The sequence below is a fragment of the Enoplosus armatus genome, chromosome 23 (assembly GCF_043641665.1).
Source record: "Enoplosus armatus isolate fEnoArm2 chromosome 23, fEnoArm2.hap1, whole genome shotgun sequence".
Lineage (NCBI taxonomy): Eukaryota > Metazoa > Chordata > Actinopteri > Centrarchiformes > Enoplosidae > Enoplosus > Enoplosus armatus.
Window position 1 is genome coordinate 1,205,056 of NC_092202.1, and position 18,998 is coordinate 1,224,053.

The 18,998-nt window shown below is 44.9% G+C and overlaps 2 protein-coding genes, 1 long non-coding RNA gene, 5 other non-coding genes and 1 pseudogene across 10 annotated transcripts; 1 reads left to right on the forward strand and 8 right to left on the reverse strand.

The window, feature by feature from the left end:
- LOC139306222 (ladderlectin-like) overlaps positions 1-18,998 on the reverse strand; it is an 87,840-nt pseudogene that overhangs the window by 8,695 nt on the left and 60,147 nt on the right.
- LOC139305718 (toll-like receptor 2) lies at positions 856-6,002 on the forward strand. Its single transcript, XM_070929658.1, has 11 exons — positions 856-1,108; positions 1,449-1,605; positions 1,707-1,856; positions 2,320-2,526; positions 2,709-2,831; positions 3,102-3,252; positions 3,668-3,832; positions 4,059-4,238; positions 4,316-4,456; positions 4,539-5,044; positions 5,372-6,002. The coding sequence occupies exons 1-11, from the start codon at positions 856-858 to the stop codon at positions 5,778-5,780; spliced, it is 2,442 nt and encodes an 813-aa protein (XP_070785759.1). The 3' UTR covers positions 5,781-6,002.
- rnf175 (ring finger protein 175) lies at positions 7,107-12,603 on the reverse strand. 2 transcript variants are annotated; one of them, XM_070929659.1, is made up of 9 exons: positions 12,489-12,603; positions 12,093-12,130; positions 11,758-11,899; positions 10,490-10,644; positions 9,825-9,932; positions 8,973-9,093; positions 8,359-8,492; positions 7,760-7,861; positions 7,107-7,227 (listed from the first exon to the last, which is right to left on the reverse strand). In XM_070929659.1, exons 1-9 carry the CDS (start codon positions 12,507-12,509, stop codon positions 7,107-7,109), a joined length of 942 nt encoding a protein of 313 aa, XP_070785760.1. In that variant the 5' UTR covers positions 12,510-12,603. The 2 variants fall into 2 exon arrangements, with proteins under 2 accessions (XP_070785760.1, XP_070785761.1); XM_070929660.1 differs by having other exon boundaries at positions 7,107-7,228; positions 7,752-7,861.
- Positions 13,166-16,052, reverse strand: LOC139305724 (uncharacterized). Of its 2 annotated transcripts, none has more exons than XR_011599326.1 (6): positions 16,013-16,052; positions 15,016-15,152; positions 14,201-14,281; positions 13,964-13,999; positions 13,652-13,721; positions 13,166-13,453 (listed from the first exon to the last, which is right to left on the reverse strand). It is a non-coding gene; the product is annotated as an uncharacterized lncRNA (long non-coding RNA). The 2 variants fall into 2 exon arrangements; XR_011599328.1 differs by lacking the exon at positions 16,013-16,052 and adding an exon at positions 15,512-15,711.
- LOC139306371 (small nucleolar RNA SNORD14) lies at positions 13,524-13,616 on the reverse strand. Its single transcript, XR_011599456.1, has one exon. It is a non-coding gene; the product is annotated as a small nucleolar RNA SNORD14 (small nucleolar RNA).
- Positions 13,793-13,885, reverse strand: LOC139306369 (small nucleolar RNA SNORD14). Its single transcript, XR_011599454.1, has one exon. It is a non-coding gene; the product is annotated as a small nucleolar RNA SNORD14 (small nucleolar RNA).
- On the reverse strand, positions 14,068-14,160 carry LOC139306352 (small nucleolar RNA SNORD14). Its single transcript, XR_011599438.1, has one exon. It is a non-coding gene; the product is annotated as a small nucleolar RNA SNORD14 (small nucleolar RNA).
- On the reverse strand, positions 14,359-14,451 carry LOC139306370 (small nucleolar RNA SNORD14). The gene has a single exon (XR_011599455.1). It is a non-coding gene; the product is annotated as a small nucleolar RNA SNORD14 (small nucleolar RNA).
- LOC139306353 (small nucleolar RNA SNORD14) lies at positions 15,344-15,436 on the reverse strand. Its single transcript, XR_011599439.1, has one exon. It is a non-coding gene; the product is annotated as a small nucleolar RNA SNORD14 (small nucleolar RNA).

Sequence of the window (18,998 nt, forward strand, 5' to 3'; positions counted from 1 at the left end):
CTCATGAGGGAGGTTTCCAGTAAAAAGGAAATTGGGAAATTGGCACAAAGCAGCGTCAGTTTTTATGGTTTTATGGTGTCTCTTGCTGATCACGCTTTCTTACTGCTTCATTTGAATTTAAGGGTCATAACTTTACTCTCTCTCTCTCTCGACACGTTCGGTCTTTTTCAAAAGGGGCATTTGGTTTTTAGACAGGAGTCGATGATACAAATACGTCTTTTGAATAAACCGTGTGAACTTATTGTCCCGTTAGCGACCAAGCTAACAAGTTTGCTTGTCCCGGCTGGTTGGCGCGTTTGCTCGGCAGCTGCAGTAGCTACGAGCTCTATGAGTAGTCACAAAGCTTGTGGAGCCACATGCCTCGAGGAGATGCCAGGATGAATTTTGCTGAGCCTCGATGCTCTGGTGTCAGAATGGGAGAAAATCTCTGCAGCCAGGATCCAAAATCTGGTGGAAAGCCTGAAACCAGAAGAGTGGAGGCTGTTAAAGCAGCAGATTAATGCCAGTGGTATCACATGTTCAGCCATAAAATGGATCTGAAATGTTGTACAGGTACACACATACAGTGTATGAGTCCTGAGTGACAAATTAAAGTCCTCTCTGCTTGTTGATATATTCACTCACTTCAGGAGAACTGTGTTGTATATAAAGACCTTGTAAAAGTCACAATAAAATGAAGACTTCCTCTTTTATTGTATCCCACTTCCTCCCGGAGTTCCTGTTGCTTTTGTTACGCGCCTCAGTAGCCTCCTGCTGCTCGGACTCATTCACTTCGTCTCACTATCTGATAAATTCACTCGATCACTCTTTTCCTTCCGTCCCTGTTTCCATACACCTCTCCTCCAAACCTGCAGTATGGGACAGCCAACCAACCTTTACTTCACCATCCTCTTCCTCCTCCTCTCCCTGTGCCGGGGTCAGAGCTCAACCCCATCCTGCGACCGCTGTGACCTGCGACTCTCCTGTAACTGCTCCCGCGGAGGATTCGCCCGTGTTCCCACGGTAACGGACCGCGCCCTGACTCTTGATCTCTCCTTCAACAACATCACCGTGGTGACCGCTGATGATCTGACGGGCCACGCGCGACTGAGGGCTCTGCGTCTCCACGGTAACGCTGATGGGATTTTATTGGCTGTATAGAATAGATATGTTATAATGCATGTGAACAGTGCATGAACTGATTAAGTGATTAAGTGGAGTCGTGATGTTTTTTTGAGGTTTTCTGTCCGTATTTGTGCGTTTGTGGGGATCTGCTACTGTACTGTATTTGTCAAAGCTAAGAAAGCTCTCATGAAGCTTTGACTGTCTTACTGGCAAAGACATGTTGAACAATAAAATATGCACGTATATACTGTATATATGATATCTAAATAACATCCTAGCATGAATAATACATTGATATCAACATTTACTATAAGTAGTAATATAATTTGTTTTTTTTCCTCCAGGTAACGGACTAGCTGTGATCCATCCGTCAGCGTTTGACTCTCTGTGGAGCCTGGAGGAGCTGGATCTGTCTGACAACCAGCTGACAGCCGTCAACCACAAATGGTTCAGCAAGCTGGGAGCTCTGCAGGAGCTCAACCTGCTCAACAACCCATACAGGTAAAGCACTCAAGTTAGAGTTTAAAGACCGAGCAGAAACCTCCACATCACATATGATGGTGTCCAGCTTCTTCTGTTCTCCCCCCCCCCCCCTCCTCCAGCTGCCTGGGCTCTTCTCCAGTGTTTCAGAGGCTGGTCAGACTGAGGAGGCTGGGGTTTGGAGGTCCTGCTCTGGAGGAGCTAAAGAGAGGAGATCTGTCTGGAGTCACTCAGCTGGAGGAGCTCACCGTGCTGGCCAACAACCTGACGAGGTGCTTGACTGACACTGTGTCTTTGTGTTGATGTCCTCACAAGGACAGGAAACACGATTCTTTAAAGTAACTGAAGCCTGTATGTGTCAAACGTTAAAACTATGGCGCCTCCTGGTGGTAGTATCGAATTCAAACCCTCTGGTAGAGTTTAGTAGATGCAGTGACCACAGCTAAAAGACGTTAGATTATAGATATTATCTAACTTCACATGATCAAAATTCAGCAGATGGATTATAATTACAGATCTTTTCAGCTGCTTTAGTGAGTATTTCGGGCAGCAGATATGTGGGATTGAGTCAAACGCGTGTGACGTTTGGTCTTTTCATGGAATTAGTTGACGATAACAAGAAAAATATAGAATATAATTTAAGATGTACGGAGGGAAAATGTAAACACCAAAGACTGAAGCACTGATCTGATGCCCTGCTCTTTAAAGGTCTCCTGTCTCTTTATCTCTCTGCAGGTACGAGTACGGTGCTCTAGCGGACGTTTGGCCGCTGGGTCGCGTCACTTTGAGCCTCCACGGTCCATTTTCAACAAACCAGTCCTTAGCCTCGGCTGTGCTCGGTGACGTGTCGTACCCTGAGACGCCTATCGTTCTGAAAGACCTCCATCTGACTGGGAATCAGTCTGTTCAGCCCTTCAGAGAGACAGCCAGGAGGAGAGTCAGGTCAGGCCACGATCTCCTTTACTTCTGTTACAGCATTCATGCAGAATTCCTCATGAAGCACTGAGCTAACACGTTGCTATGCTAAAAGATCCTTGATCATATGCTCTTAAGGCAAAGAGTCACTACCGGAAACACGGTAGTGACAAACCAACCAGTCGCTCCTCTGTGATGTCACTCTTCAGGTACATGACCTTCTGCAACCTTTTTGTGTCCGACGAGGCCATTGTTGACCTCCTGGTGGTGTTGGATGGAGTGCCGCTCACCTCCTTGTCCTTGGAAGACGCCACGCTGACAGGCGAGGGCAGGTAGGAAACCAGCACGCCGGTTGAGCTGTCGAACCCAGTGTTGCCAACTTACCCACTTTCTCGCTTTTTCAACTTTCATTTCTCAAAATCTTGTATGTAAATAGTTATGTGATTACGATTAAGTGATGTTTTCTTAATAAAGTTGATGATGTTCGATTTGAAAACCTGTATTGAAAGGAGAAACCTATAACTGAAAAGACAGTTCATAATATTTACAAGTGTACAGCTGTTGCTCGAATGGATAGTTTGATGTTTTTCGGTTGGTGTTAGGTGGGAGCGAGCCAGAAAGACCGATCATAAAAGCATCGACGAGTTCTTCATACGAAACCTCGAGGTGCTGAATGTCTTTCAGTTCGTCTCGCTTCTGCAGCTGCGCTTCCTGCTGCACTACCCCAGGAAGGTGTCCGTTATAAACACTCAGGTAAGGAACAAGGCGACACGATGTAGCTACTGCATCAATCCACTACGTAGCCAGAGCGAGGAAGTCCCAACATTTGACCAGGAAAAAAAGTGAGAATAAAACTAGATGTTTGATGTTAAAGTCAGATGTCCAACATCAAAGTTAAGTTCAGAATTCAGTGGAAAAAGAATGAAGTCTAATGAATACCGACTGCAATCTCATATTTTCTACTAAAAACTCTCATCGCATAATTCTGATTTTAGGACTTTCAGAACTGTTAATATTTATTTTCCTGTGGTCCAAATTGAAAGGTATCACGAGGGAAAGTATTTCAGTTCACACTTATTTCTCTCATTGGCAAAATAAATTAATGATGAGTGTACATTTTATTCAAACTTTCTGAACTTAATTAGTGAAGCGTGACTTTTCCCCTCAGGTGTTTGTGATGCCCTGTCTCACGTCCCGCCTGCTGATCAACCTGCAGTACCTGGACCTGTCAGACAACCTGCTGACTGACATGACTCTGGCGGAGACACTGTGCGACGGAGACGGCACGCTGAAGGACCTCCGAGTCTTAAACATCAGCGGAAACGCTCTGAAGGTGCCTTCGTGAAACTGTGTTATTTTTGTGAAGAAGTCCAGGAACACAAGCGATGACAGATCGTTAGCACTCTTCAGTTTTACGTACTTGGAAGAGAAAATGAAAGCAAATGTTGGGCCCCTTGATGTATAAATCCAAGAATGCTTTTAAAAATGAGGCCCCAGGTTTGAAGAAGAAATGACCTGCTGCCTGAAGACTTGTCTGCCTCTGTCCCTCTGCTGTCCAGTCTTTGTCCACGGTGAGTTGGCTGGTAGCGAAGCTCTCCAAACTGACCCACCTGGACATCAGCAGGAACGGATACATCTCCATGCCCCAGGGCTGCTCCTGGCCTTCCACCCTGCGATACCTCAACATCTCCAGGACTAAACTTACAAACATCACCCACTGTCTCCCCGCGACTCTGGAGGTACTGAGAGCGGACCGTGTAGCAGTAATCCTGACAGACCTGACACCATCACAACATACATACTTTCTCATGTACAGGTGTTGGATCTGAGCCATAATGATCTCAGCAGCTTTGTTTTGGTCCTGCCCGCCCTGAGAGAGCTCCACCTCTCTGGGAACAAGTTTTTCAGGCTGCCCTCTGGATGGTTGTTCCCCAGTCTGCAAACACTGACTATACAGGTAAGAAACAATCACATCTTGTATATCTTCTTCTAGTCCTCTTTGTATTCCCCAGCGTGACCCCCTCCTGGTTCCTCCACAGTCAAACACCTTGAACATGTTCGACCGCTCAGACCTCCAGCCATACAGACGACTCCAGAGCCTCAAGGTTGGTCAGAACAAATTCGTCTGCTCCTGTGACTTTGTCGCGTTCTTCCAGTCGGGCATTAAAGGAGGCGGAGACGTGCATTTATCAGATGGAGAGGAGAGCTACGTCTGCGACTCTCCTCTCTACCTGCAGGGGGAACCGGTGGGTCGAGTCCGCCTCTCTGTTGTGGAGTGCCACCGGGTTTTGTTTGTGTCCGTGAGCTGTGGGGTGGCGCTGTTTGTTGGCGTTGTGGTGTGTGTCCTGCTGTGGCGCCTCCATGCATTCTGGTACCTGAAGATGACGTGGGCGTGGCTGAAGGCCAAGCGTAGCTCAAGGCGGCGGCGACACCGAGACACAGCGGGTTCAGAGGCGTTGCTATCCTTTGACGCCTTTGTGTCCTACAGCGAGAGGGATGCTAGCTGGGTGGAAAACTTCTTGGTACCTGAGCTGGAGGAGCCAAGGTAAAGTCAGACCTTTTTGAACGTTTTGTTAGAACACGTTTTCAGTATAAATCTGAAAATTAGGCCACAAACCAAGGAAAACGATATTTGCGCCACCATGTGGTATTTCCAAGGTACTTAACTTTTTGTGTCCTGACTCATTCCATGAGGTAAATCTTTAAAAAATCTTGATTTAAGTTTAGTACAAGATGATTAGTATAAACCACATCACTTGCCACTTTGCTTCAAGGATTTAAAAAATTAGAAGCATGCAAGAACCCCACCTGCCACAAATAAAGTCCAAACCTGTGGGGAAACATCACCTGCTCTCTGGTTTTACTCTTACAGGGACGATGAAGACTCTGCGAATCCCAGGAACCCCCGGCCTCTGACCCTGTGCCTCCACAAGCGAGACTTCCTTCCTGGACACTGGATCGTGGACAACATCATGAGCGCCATGGAGCGCAGCCGGCGGACCGTCTTCATCCTCTCAGAGAACTTTGTCCAGTCTGACTGGTGCCGCTACGAGCTGGACTTCTCCCACTTCTGGCTTTTCGATGGGAACGCCGGCAGAGACGCGGCCATCTTGATCCTGCTGGAACCGCTGTCCAAGGACGACATCCCCAAACGCTTCTGCAAACTGCGAAAACTCATGAGCTCCACCACCTACCTGGAGTGGCCTCAGGAGGAGGAGAGGAGTGGGGAGTTCTGGAGGAGTCTCCGCGAGGCTTTGAGAGGAGGAGAGGGGGATGACTGAGAGGAAAGAAAGTGACGAAGAGAAAGCAAACCCACAGAAAGTACACTCTTTTTAGTGGTGAATGAATCAAAAAGAACCCCCCCCCCCCCTTTTTGTTTTCCCTCTCAGCTCTTTCGGTGTCTCGCTGTTTGCTCACTGTGTTCACGGCAGCTACAGTATCACCAATAAAGCTTTTGTGCGTCCGACAGTCATTCAGCTTCACACTGTTTTCATCTGAACACTCGGCTCACTGTGTGTCTTTGATTCGAGAGCCTCCATCACTGCGAGCTCCATCACAGTGGATGATGTAGTGTCTCCCCACCCTGCTGAGATCAGAGTGGGGGGAAAAGTCGGATGCCTTTGTTTACGTAATCAAAATGCCTATTTTGTACCTGATTGGCTGCAGATGTTTCAGTGTCAGAACCTTTTCCAACGTGACAGGAAACTGAATGTAAAGATAACGGGAGCTTTGAGGAAACCAAACAGGAAGTCTGACATGGAGAATTTGTGTAGAAATACATTTTCTGACACACTGATGAGGTTTTAGAAATATTTAATAAATACAAAGTTAATATCAGCAGCAGTCTTGATAACAAAGCAACGTCAACTTGATTTGGCAGAAGAAAGTTTTCTTCCTGTCGCAGCAACTCGTGACGTACTGAATGTTTGGAGGGTGGTTACCATAGTTACGAGAACAGGCCGCCACGTTGGAGGAATAGTAACTAGAACAGACGAAGAATAGACTTCTGCTACCATAAGCTGACCGTTTACCACCAACTTCAGCTTCATACAAATGACGACAGAACAGAACAGACGTCCCAAATAAAACTCTTGTAATAAACTAAGTTACGTGAAATGTAAACAGGTTATGTAACGCTACGTTCTGCAGGCGCTGGGATCTGCAGCCGACGAAGTCAGTTTGAGCAGAAACATGTTAGTCCACAGATCCAGCAGTGAGGAGTGTGCAAACAAACTATCAAACTGTTTAAAAGGCGTTTTCATGACACAGAGAACAAAGCAAAGCGATGATTTATCACAATAAGAACAACATGCATGACATCTCCATCACGTCCTTGTGTCTTTCTTCAGTCAACGTTTTGAAGAGGTCAAACACCGGGTCTGTGCTTAAAGCTCCTCTGAACACAGAGACCCAGACCACGTGGGTCCACTCCGCTGGAGCTGAAGCGTTCAGTCAGACGACACGTAGTGAGGAAGCAGAGGACTGGAGCAGCAGCCTGAATCACCTCCTGCAGCGCTGACTTCCACACGCCGCTGCTGCCAAACCTTTCTTCTCCACTCCAGGACCAACTCGCTGCAGCGCTCCTGGGGGGTGGGGGGGGGGTGGCTCTACTCGAGGCCCAGGGAGAAGTTGATCCCGTGGACGATACCGATGATGATGGGTTGCCAGGCGACCAGATATCTGAGCCAATCGAGCAGCTGGCCGTACAGGACATGAGTCTTCTCCCAGCTGGCAGGAGATGAAGGAATTAAGGAGAGATGGACGAGAGAGTCCTGTGGGGGGGGGGGGGGCTTACATTAAAATGAAATATGGTGCACATCATGATGTTGAGTGTATTTTAAGAGGCAGTATTAACTTCATTTTCTATTACTATTAGGGCTATTAATAGGCCGACTGCCCCCCCCCTTACTCTGCAGTAAAATACTTCAGGGAGAATTTCAACAGTTGATGAAGAGATCACGTTCCTCTCAAACTGATGAGTCATGTTTGTATTTGTGTAGCAGCTGCTTGTTAAACGCTGTGTTTTATCAGTGGGGGGAGGTTTAGACTCCCGACAGTGTGCTCACAGTATTTCTACAGTAAAACAGTTTACCTGCTGCCGTGTTAGCGTTCGGAGTGAGGGGCTGAGACGTTAGCTAACTAATGCTGCTGCGAGCTGCGCTTTGTTTATTATTTACTGAACCCTGAGCAGTTCAGGGCCGAAACAGCCGTCCAATCACGCCTTTGTTGCACTGAATGCATCTTCGGACTGAAAGGATACGGGTTGTTCATCATCCTCTTCAAGTCAACCTTCTCGTTGCAGTACGGACACGTCTGCTTCTTACCCACGATGCACCAGCCGCGGATGCAGAACTCGTGGAATCTGAAGGGGCGGGGCAAGTTAAGGCAGAAACATTAATATAATAAAAGTTTGAAGATGATTAAACTGCAGAAGCTCAAGGCTCCTTGTTGGTAACGGGAGCATCTTAACAACACAGCGACCTGCCTGCTGCTTCCTCTTCAACATCAACTCAACCTGACTGATCTCATGTCTGCGTGAGCTGGAACCAGGACGTGGTTAGCTTAGCTTAGCACGAACACTGGAAACAGGGGGAAGCTGTCTCATTTACACAGTATATCGTGTTTGTCTTGTTTAGGGGGGGTTATGTGCTGGAACTATTTCTTGGCGGACAACAACTGGGCATCTAGATCTTGTTCCTACGGAGGCTGAAGTCATTTCGGACAAAAGCGTCAAATGAAAGTAATATGAAAGTGATATAACATGATGTACTTGGTGGCTTTGACCTCTGACCTCCCTGTGAGGGCTCAGGAGAGATAAAGAGTCTTTTCTCCTGCAGGGATCAACTGAGCTTTACATACATGTGTCCACAGGAGAGCTGGTAGGTGTCTTCTATAAATCCCTCCTCCTCCACGTCCACCAGGATCCTCTGACCGCACACCGCACAGATGTCGTTGGTCAGGCTCCTGCTGGGCATGCCTCCCTTGTTGTAGTACTGAAAACACACACACACACACACATGCAAGACGACATGTGTGTTTATGTAATACAATCAGAGGTCGACAGGTTTTCAACACTTCATCTGAACATAATATAAAAAAGAGATTAGTGCAACATGAACAAATTACATCTGAAAGGATTTTGTCACTCCTTTTATTATTATTCTTGGACTTTCCCTTATTTCATTTCATTTTTCAGCCTGTATTTCTTTACTGGCACCATTAAAAGCAGCCGAATCATCTGTTAGCAGCTCCTGTCTGCAGTGTACTCATGGATGTATGAACAACTCTCACTGGATGACTTTGATATTGAAGACAACGTAAAAACATGATGATTCTCAGGCAAGTTCTGCAGTTAGAAGGAGCGTCTTTCGGTTTGACACATTTGATCTAATCATACAGAATCTAACGGCTGCTGACTAGGATTGAAAAGTCAGTTTTCATGAAGAATCAACTTATTTATTAAAAAGTCCTACACCGATTGTCGAAGCCATGTAGTCAGAGCAGATTTCAGCGAAGTCTCTGCCCATGACGCCGTAGTAAAGCCCGTAAAACAGCATGATCACACCTACGTCCATAGAGTCCTCTGCCTTGATCCTGCACAAAGACAGAAAGATCAAAGATGAACTGTGCTTAACTGAACTGAGAGACATTTAAATTGACAGATGACTTCCACTGAGCCTCCAGACTGTACAAGGCCATTATATATCCAGGCTTTACAGCCTCTTTGTTATGCTTTCAAAATAAAGCGCGAGGTCTGATGTTTAACTGCCTGCCCGTTAAGGTGCTAAGATCGAAATGTAAATCTAAAGACGCTTTTATTGCTGGCTTCAGGGATGAATCTGCACTAAACCTTCACAGTGTTTCCCCAATTCATTCTGCAAGCAGCTGAAACAATTAGCTGACAAACAACAACAACTATTTTGATCATTAATTAATTGTCATTTTCAAGCAAAAATAGTGAAATATTCTGTAGTCAAGTTTCTCCAATGAGAGGATTTTACTTTATGTTTTTGTCCCAATATTTGCCTTTAACCCTTTGCTGTGGTTCCAGTCAGCCTCTGTTTGACGCCTTATATGCACACAGATACTTTAGATACTCTACCGCCCCCTAGTGTCCATTGTTTCACTCGAGCAAGGCACAAAGCATTATGAGAAGTCCACGATGCGGAGTGGTAGATTTATCCTGCATGTTTCGGTCCTGTGACCTTCTAAACCCATTTTGTAAATCAGCATCACATTTAAACAGGACAACATGGATTCAGCCAGGAAATGCATCACTGATAACTGGCAGACGTTTGAGCTACTGGTTGTCAGCAGCGACTCGCCTGAAGAAGACGTTGAAGCCGAACATGGTGAACATGATGGCCAGGTAGCCCAGGACGCCCACTGCGTAGCTCAGCTTGTAGATCAGCAGGAACCACTTGTACACCATCCTGAGAAACACAGAAACACGCGACTGATCAGCGATCAAAACCATTTCCTGTTGATCGACTAATCGCTCCGAATACAGAAGAAATGCAGCTGCAGCTAACAGTTACTTCCATCGTCAGTTAATCTGCCAGTTACTTCCTCCATCGTTTGCTCTATAAAATAATGATGTTAATCCCAGAGATTTAGAGATTTATTTTTGTTTATCCCAGAGGTTAAAGTCACGATGACGTCGTCCCAGACTCTGCTGATGCAGGACGTCCACGTACATTTTTCAGGAGAACATTAAATATTAGCTGGCTTTAAAAGGTTGGGGGCCGCTGACTTAACCCCATTTTCATTTTTTTCGTGTCTTTAGTTTTCTGTCAGTTCCATCGTGACGATGTGCTATTATGAGAAACTGAAAAAGAAAACAACAACTTCAATCAATAAGCGGAAACAGAATCCTTGAAATTGAAACGATGCCAAACTCTGATGTAAACTCAGTTATAGCGGCTGCAGAGAAAACCTGATGAAGTGATGAACGTCAGGCCGTTTGGGTATCGAGCATGGCTCCTCTTACCTCGGCGTCCTGCAGGACAGGGGCTTGCGAGTGGCTCTGAAGATGACGTAGCTGGTGACGACGGAGAACATGCCCCACATGGACAGAAATCTCCACCAGTAGAGTTTGATGGTGAAGTACAGAGGAACCACCCACATCTGGACGAGAGTCACCAGCTGAGGAGGAGACAGTTAATGACACTTAATGTTATACTTTTTAACTGACTTAATATTGTCATTCTTTTTCTTCTTTAGTCTGTCCGTCCTGATCCCTCCTCTGTTTCTCGGCTTCTCATCTGAATCGAGGGTTTATGAATACAGAGTGTTGTATGTTGTCGACTGAGACAAACTAATTAAATGTTAAAGTGGAACTGACAAAGAGCAGCTCTGTCACGTCTGAGAACAGAACCCTTGTGATGTCGTCAGTCTCAACCCATCTGGGCGCCAAGCCTGAGACCAAGCCTAAGACCAAGCCTAAGACCAAGCCTGAGATCAAGCCTAAGACCAAGCCTGAGACCAAGCCTGAGACCAAGCCTAAGACCAAGCCTGAGACCAAGCCTGAGACCAAGCCTAAGACCAAGCCTGAGACCAAACCTAAGACCAAGCCTAAGACCAAGCCTGACACCAAGCCTGACACCAAGCCTGGGACCAAGCCTGAGACCAAGCCTGAGACCAAGCCTGAGACCAAGCCTGAGACCAAGCCTAAGACCAAGCCTGAGACCAAGCCTGAGACCAAGCCTGAGACCAAACCTAAGACCAAGCCTGAGACCAAGCCTGAGACCAAGCAGGGACCCACCGGATATCTCTGCTGTCGTGGTCTTGATGATCCTTTTAAACGTTTCTCCTGTGAGCCCCCTAAACTTTGTGGACACTAAACACTAAAAGCTGCTGGAGTCATACAAACATTCCCATCTACGCACTCGGTACGGTACTAAACGTTCACTGTGAACCTACGCTGCATTACTTTTCCATTAGTTGGGGTGAAGCTACACAGACACACATCCTGTGTGAACCACAGCAGAGGCCTTCTGCTTGAAGCAGGTTTCACACAGGAAACTCAGAGATGATCAAAAAGCTTGAAACTGCATCTAAACACACGTAAGCTTGTCGAAGAGCTTCAGAAACCTCCGCCCCCCACACCCGTGTTTATTAGAGGCCCTTGCAGAGGTTCGCCGTTGGTTGAATGACAGAAAAGGAGCAGTCTCTTTGGGTAAATGAGTTCCAGGATGTTCCTTTCCAGGGAAACAAGGTCTGGCCAGAGGGAATGAAAGTCAACACATCACCACTCACATTGTAGGAGCGGTGGTGCCGCTGCTTCCACTGCACCAGGACTATCTGAGCCACCACCAGCGTGGCGATGAGGATCAGCACCATCTCTGCATGCATGGCCTCGTGACCCCTGTGCTTCACGTGCATTCGCTCGTGCTGCACCCTGCCAAGAAGAAAACAGTGTGTGAGGGTGGAGAAAGACAAAAGAGGCCGGAAACACAAGTGTCAGGGGGGTGAAGGTGCAGAGGAGGGACGGGTGGAGAGGGAAATGCAGCATCTGATTCCACAGTCCAGTATTCATAATGAAAATGTGCATGTTTTGGGGGTGTAATGGCAGAGGACCAGGCACGACTCACTTCCAGTTTTCTCTGTGTGTCATTTTCAGCAGGTCGTCCTGTAACAGAGAGGCAGAGACAGAAATAGCAGCTGGGAGCTTTGTGGCTCTCACTGGACAGTTTTATGTAGGTTAACACAACTTAGTGCGCCTCCCGGCCCGTAGCGCTCGCTGCCGTCAGCAACATGAAATGTATCGTGAAAACAGGCGATTCTTGTCTGTGATTACGCCTCCGTGTTGCCACGTCCCGCCAGCATCAGCCGGGACACTGACAGCTCGTTCCCCGCACTCCTCCGCTAGGCGCTAGTTAGCTAGCTCGGGACGTTAGCCGCCGTTAACCGCCGTTTTTTACTCATTTAAACGTCCGTTAGGGCTTAGAGTGCGCGAGCAGCTGCGTTATTATCTCCGGTTTACTCACCTGGGGGTGCACACCCGCCATTGTTAGCTCTGTGTTGCCTCCCGGCGTCAGCTAGCCGGCAAACGACGGCTGTGCTCCGACAGCAGCGTCCCCGCTGACGGCTGCTGCGAGGCGTCGCGTGTACGGAAGGCCGGGAGGGTCACAATTCTCCGCGCATGTAAATAATCACGCGTTTAGTCAGTCAGGCGGCTGTTTGTGACACACTGAGCATGCGCCACCTGCTTACACACCTGTCAATACTGGATAACGGGCACGGAAGCAGTAACAGCTGTATATATATATATATATATATATATATATATATATATATATATATATATATATATATATATATATATATATATATATATATATATATATGTATATATATATATATATATATATATATATATATATATATATATATATATATATATGTATATATATGTATATATATATATATATATATATATATATATATATATATATATATATATATATATATATATATATATATATATATATATATATATATATATTCACAGTAAAGCTCAAGCTCCTCGAAGGAAAGAAAAAGGATTGTTTCACTCATTTATATCAGGCGGCCTTTGCTCAGCTGCTGGAGGTCAGTTTAACTTACACTACTGATAATGGGTTCTTTACCAACAACCAAAAGTCACTGATGAGACAAAAGAAAATTCACATGAATGCTTTTATTCCATTGAGGTTCATTAAAACAAAGTTTCAGTTCATTCCATTTCTATTCAGCTCAATGAAACATTTTATGTGACACGTCATCTTTTCTAAACAAACACTTCGATTCAACTTTTTTTTTCCACAATTCAAAACAGCAACAGTTAGATCTTTTTCTTCATAAAGAAAAATCTCGGCGTTCAAAAACTTTGATAAATGAAGGTGCAAAATCCTCCTCCTGAATAGTCATCGAAGAGAAATGGATGCAGTGCAGCTCCTCGTTCGTGGTCGGCCTGTGGGAGCAGAGAAGAATTAGCTAACAGACAAAACTTCTGGAGCTGATGGCCACAACTACAACTGAGTTCGCTCAGACATCCAAGGAAGGTTTGGGCCATCTTCGGTCTAAAGACCTCTGGTGGAAACTACGAATGGCAGGAAAAGGCATCATCACAGCGAACTGTAGGTTTGTTTATCTGTGCGTAATTACGTACCAGGCAATAACCACCAACATGCTGACTCTTCCTTTAGCTGGACAGAAGGGAAGAAATCACTGCCAGCCCCCTGAAAGTGACATAATGACAAGTTAGTCGTGAAGCTTAAGACAGACAAACATTATATTCATTTCTTTTAATTCGCTCAGACATCCAAGGAAGGTTTGGACCGTCTTCGGTCTAAAGACCTCTGGTGGAAACTACGAATGGCAGGAAATAATGTCATCACAGCGAATTGTGGTTAAGAGATCAAGGTTGAGTTGAATTCCCTCATTCTACTTCAAGGTCCTTTAGGAGGTTAGAGGCACACACCTGATCCAAGATCCAGACACGCCTTTCACATCCAGCCTGAAAGTAAAGATGAGATTGATTTAGTTATGGCGATATTAAAAAAGACAAAAATTATCAACATTCAGTCGCTCAGACATCCAAGGAAGGTTTGGACCGTCTTCGGTCCGCAGACCTCTGGTGGAAACTACGAATGGCAGGAAAAGGCATCATCACAGCGAGCTGGATTTAGATTCACGCCACAGTTAAAAACATACACACCAGCTTCACGAGCTTTGATCACCACCACTGTTCATTTGGTTGGTTTAACTTTGAGGGACACGACAGCGCCGCCACTTCACCCTGAAAGTGAGACGGAGATGAAGTTAGTTCAGAAAGCAAAAAGAGATGCTACGAGACAAGTAATCAACTTTAACTGTTCGCTCAGACATCCAAGGAAGGTTCGGACCGTCTTCGGTCTGCAGACCTCTGGTGGAAACTACGAATGGCAGGAAATAATGTCATCACAGCGACACGACGCGAGCAGATCTGCGGCAGTTCAGGACATCACACCGGAACAGGAAACACTTTCTTGAATTCTTACGGGCGCCAATCGAGCATGATTTTTAAATATAAAAACTCATCAAGAAGAGACACAGGTCTGCACAGTTAAACCTTATTTAGTAATCTCTTCATTTGGTTTAACTCAACAAAAACACAGCTTTAAGCCAACATTCATCAGGCTGACCTATGATGAAACGTTACGTCTCCTACATATTTCCATGTGATGTTTAGTCCTTCAACTAAAAAAGGTTCCAGATTCTTAAGTGTGAGGATTTGCTGCTTTTCTGTATTTTATATCATTTTAAAAAGGGAATATTTGGGTGCTTTGGACTGTTGGGCCGACAAAAGAAGACGTCACCTTTAGCTCTCAGTTTTCAAAGACTGAACATTTAATCAGAATAAATAAATAAAAATAACTGGTGTCAGCTCTATTTTGAACTTTTGTGAGTAACATTGTTTTTTTTGTCTTACTGTAATCCTACTGTTGGTACAACACGAACAGATAAAGACAGTAAATACAGTGAGCAGCTCACCTGTCCCCAGGTTCAGCGGAGCGGATGCATTTCTGCTTCCTGTCCCTGAAGATTTAGTCGCATCGTCCATGGTGACACAGCTGGGCAGCTGCGCTACGTGTCCCTGAAGGTCGTCTTCTTTGGTGACTGATGTAACCCTGTTAGGACATTTCTGGTGTTAGAAAGCCGGCAAACGTCTCATGTGGCCGAGCAAAATAAATTCAAAAAAATGTGGAGGAGCCAGTCATGTATTCCAGCTTTTAAACTGAGAAGGTTTTCTTGTCAACAGTTATAAATTTGTTTGGAAAGCTCTGACGCTCCTTCAGACTCGGTGACACATGCTGCTAAAACGCTCAGACATCCAAGGAAGGTTTGGACCATCTTTGGTCTTTAGACCTCTGGTGGAAACTACGAATGGCAGGAAATGACGTCATCACAGCGTAGAAGGATGCATGGTAATCACAAATCAATAAAAACTGAAACGGTTAATAGAATCAGGTCAAACACATTCTCACACCTTGAATGTTTGACTGTTTGTTCACGGTGAGTGTTGAACACCAGTTGGTTCACAGCTGTAAGGAGACTTTGCCTCCACGTGTTTCACGACTTCAACTCTCCCACATTGAAACGCTTTTCTTCGGCGTCTGAAGGCATCAGACACATTTCAAACGTTACAGCTTCTCTGCCGAAGTCTTCCAGCAGCCATGAATAACAAGTCGGACCACGTTGTGTTTCCTACATCGTAACACGACGACTTGCTTTCATTTCCCACCGACGACGATGGTTATGGAAAGCAGATTTAGGTCCAAATTAAATGTTGGACACATTAAATAAAAACCCGCCAACAGTAACAACGTGTAGAAGCTTTCTACATCTCGGTGCGGAGACAATCTGCGACCATCCGTCCGATGAACTCCTCATCTGCAGGACATGTCGCCACATTGCGCTTCAACATATTGTGATTCATACGTACAACTTTCCATTTGAGGGCTAAAGTTACGTTTAACGCCATATTTACCGTCAGAGGTACAGAAGGCGTCGTGGCGGATTGACTCCTCAGCTTCAAATGACTCCGCCAGCCCGTCCTCTTCTTTTTGTTCTGTCATGGCGGCTCGTAAACTGCTCGATGGCGCCGCACCGCCACCTACTGGACTGGAGGGTGAACTGGAACCATTTACCGTGACTGTAACCCACATGAGATGTGTCCAAAATCACTGACTTACTACTTCTATATTTATGTATTTATTTTATTGATTTATTCATGTATGTATATACGGCTTTGGACTCTAATTTGTGATTGCGCAGTTAATTAAGAGTATTATTTATATAATATATATAGAAGTCATAAACACATTCAAGAATCATGAATGTATGTAATTCATTTTTCAATTTTTGTCACATTGTTAAACCCATTAGAAAGTTAGCTTATTAATATACTAAACGAATTCTAACATAACAATATTAATATTATGTTAGATGTTAGTTCTCATCAGTCGTCAGCACCTGTAATTGTATTATTTATTTTATATCATTAACCTAGTTATTGAGTGTCAGTTGAATTTATTATTAATGTTATTTGTCCAATATTATATATAATTAATAGAATAAATTGAATAAATAATCATATCGATTATATGTGACATATATAGTAGTTAAAAATATTGAAAATAATGGTGATTTTATTTATATAGCACAACTTGTGAAAGCAGCACAACATATAAAACTAAAAGAAGAAATAATAATAATAGTGAAGGTAATAATAGTAATAGTAAATTAATGAAAATGATTTGTAATAATAACAATGTGTTTGAAATAAGAAAATTGTGAAAACGACTAAATGAGGAAAGTGAATAGTGACAGATGTTTATGTATTCAAAAGAGAGTTATTTTCAGTTGTTACAAGTGGGAGAGAGACATTGGGATAAATAGAGAGAGAGAGAATCATACGCCCACACCATCATATAACTGACAGACAGATGAGCCAATCACCTCTCTCCTTTTCTCTCTCCTCTTGCTCCTCATTGGTGGACGCTGCAGCGAGGCCCGATGGATGCCCCCCTCTCCATCCTCCCCCTCTTTCCCCTTCTCCTCCTCCTCCTCCTCAGTCTGGTGGTGCTGCTGCTGCAAGCTGCTGGTGTTGCCGTGACGATGATATCCTCCCCCCCCTCCCACACACTCACTCACACACACACACACACACACACACACACAGTAGAGAGGAGAGGAGAGGGAGCAAACAAGATGCTATCATGACGCGATGGCTTCAGGCTGGAAAATAGACACACATTCACTCGCCGCCTGCGTCTTCGGAAAACATGGTGAGTGCTGGCTTTCTTCCTTTGGGGTGGGGGGGTGAGAGGACAGAGGGATGGATGGATGGATGGAGGAATGTTTGGGGATGACAGCAGCGTCTGTAGCATGGTGTGCTTTCCTGAGAGAGAGAGGGATGAGGGAGGGAGGGAAGAGTGGAGAGGTTGAGGAGGAAATGTGGATGGATGGATTGCAGGATGAACAAGGGTGGAGGACAAATGAATGAACGCAGGGACAGACTGATCCACCTCAGCTTTACAGCTAATACGTGTGTGTGTGTGTGTGAGCTATCAGGCCTGTGTGCACCGCACGTTAGCATCTTGAGTGCTAACTGTAACAGGAGGTACGTCACTTCTGTGAACAGAAACTGGGCTGATCCCCTCTGATTTTTACAGCTATAGATGGATTACTGAACTAGCGTAGACTACTGGGCAAAGGCCCAGGGGCCCAATGGGTCAGGGGGCCCTTAGGCCAAAGCCTCTGTATGAACAGTTACTATTTCTAGTTGGAAAGTTAAACGACTATGAAGAGACACAAAACGACCACAAACTGATGCAAAATGACCACAAAGACACAAGACACAACCACAAAGAGACACAAAATGACTACAAAGTGACACCAACAACCACAAAGAGATGCAAAACGACTATGAAGAGAAGCAAAACTACTACAAAGAGACACAAAATGATGCAAAACTACTACAAAGAGATGCAAAATGACCACAAAGACAACCACAAAGAGACACAGAATGACACAAATGGCCACGAAGAGATGCAAAACAATTATGAAGAGACGCAAAATGTAATTAATGCTAGCTTTGTCCAGCTAATATGATGGAAGACAGATGTTTCGATGCTACATGGCTATCATGTGGTTTTGATTAGTTGCCAAATAGTAAAGCAAACAGATGCTGTATGCCTCTGATTAACTGTTAACGAAAATACAAGTCACATTTCAGGTGCTTAAAACACACCAAAGACATCAGGACATTGTTATACAGAAGTTTAAAATACCTGAAAATCCTCTTTCAAGCTGCATTAATTGTTTCATTTTGTTTTGGTTCAATAAAAATGAAAGATGTTAAGGTGGAGTGAATAGATCCTGCAGACGTTTACAGCACTGTGATCTGTAGCCAACATTAAACTGAGCAGTTCACTGTGGCACGGCAGCAACTGCACACACATTATTATTTATATTCTATGTACATGCTTGTGAGGGCTAAAGCTAAGCAGCCCTTTGAAGAAGTGAGGACAGGATAAAATGCCCTCTCACTTTACTTTAGCATCAGGAATAAACAGGCTGCGTGTGCACAGGTGAACTCGGAAGTTTCTATTTATAAGATCACGTTTTACTACTAACTTGGTTTGAAGTGCCAATCTCTGAGTGTGCTTTCATGCCTTTATCAAGGACCGTCAGGTGCAGAGAGAAAATAGCAACTGTGGAGCCAATAAAAGGCTGCGACTGTTACACTTCAGCGCAACATTTGGCCTCGAACTGCTTCATTTAGGGATATATTCTTGAAATTATAGTAGATAGAAAGTATTAGTACGGTCTGTCTGTTTACAGAGCAGCTGAACAAACTCATGTTGTTTTAATAAAGAGGTCCTTTTCCCACCATGTCATGAGCAGCTGTGATCTGATTCCATGCTGCACACGGTGCCAGTAGTTTTCCACACGTCGGTTAGCTTGCTGAG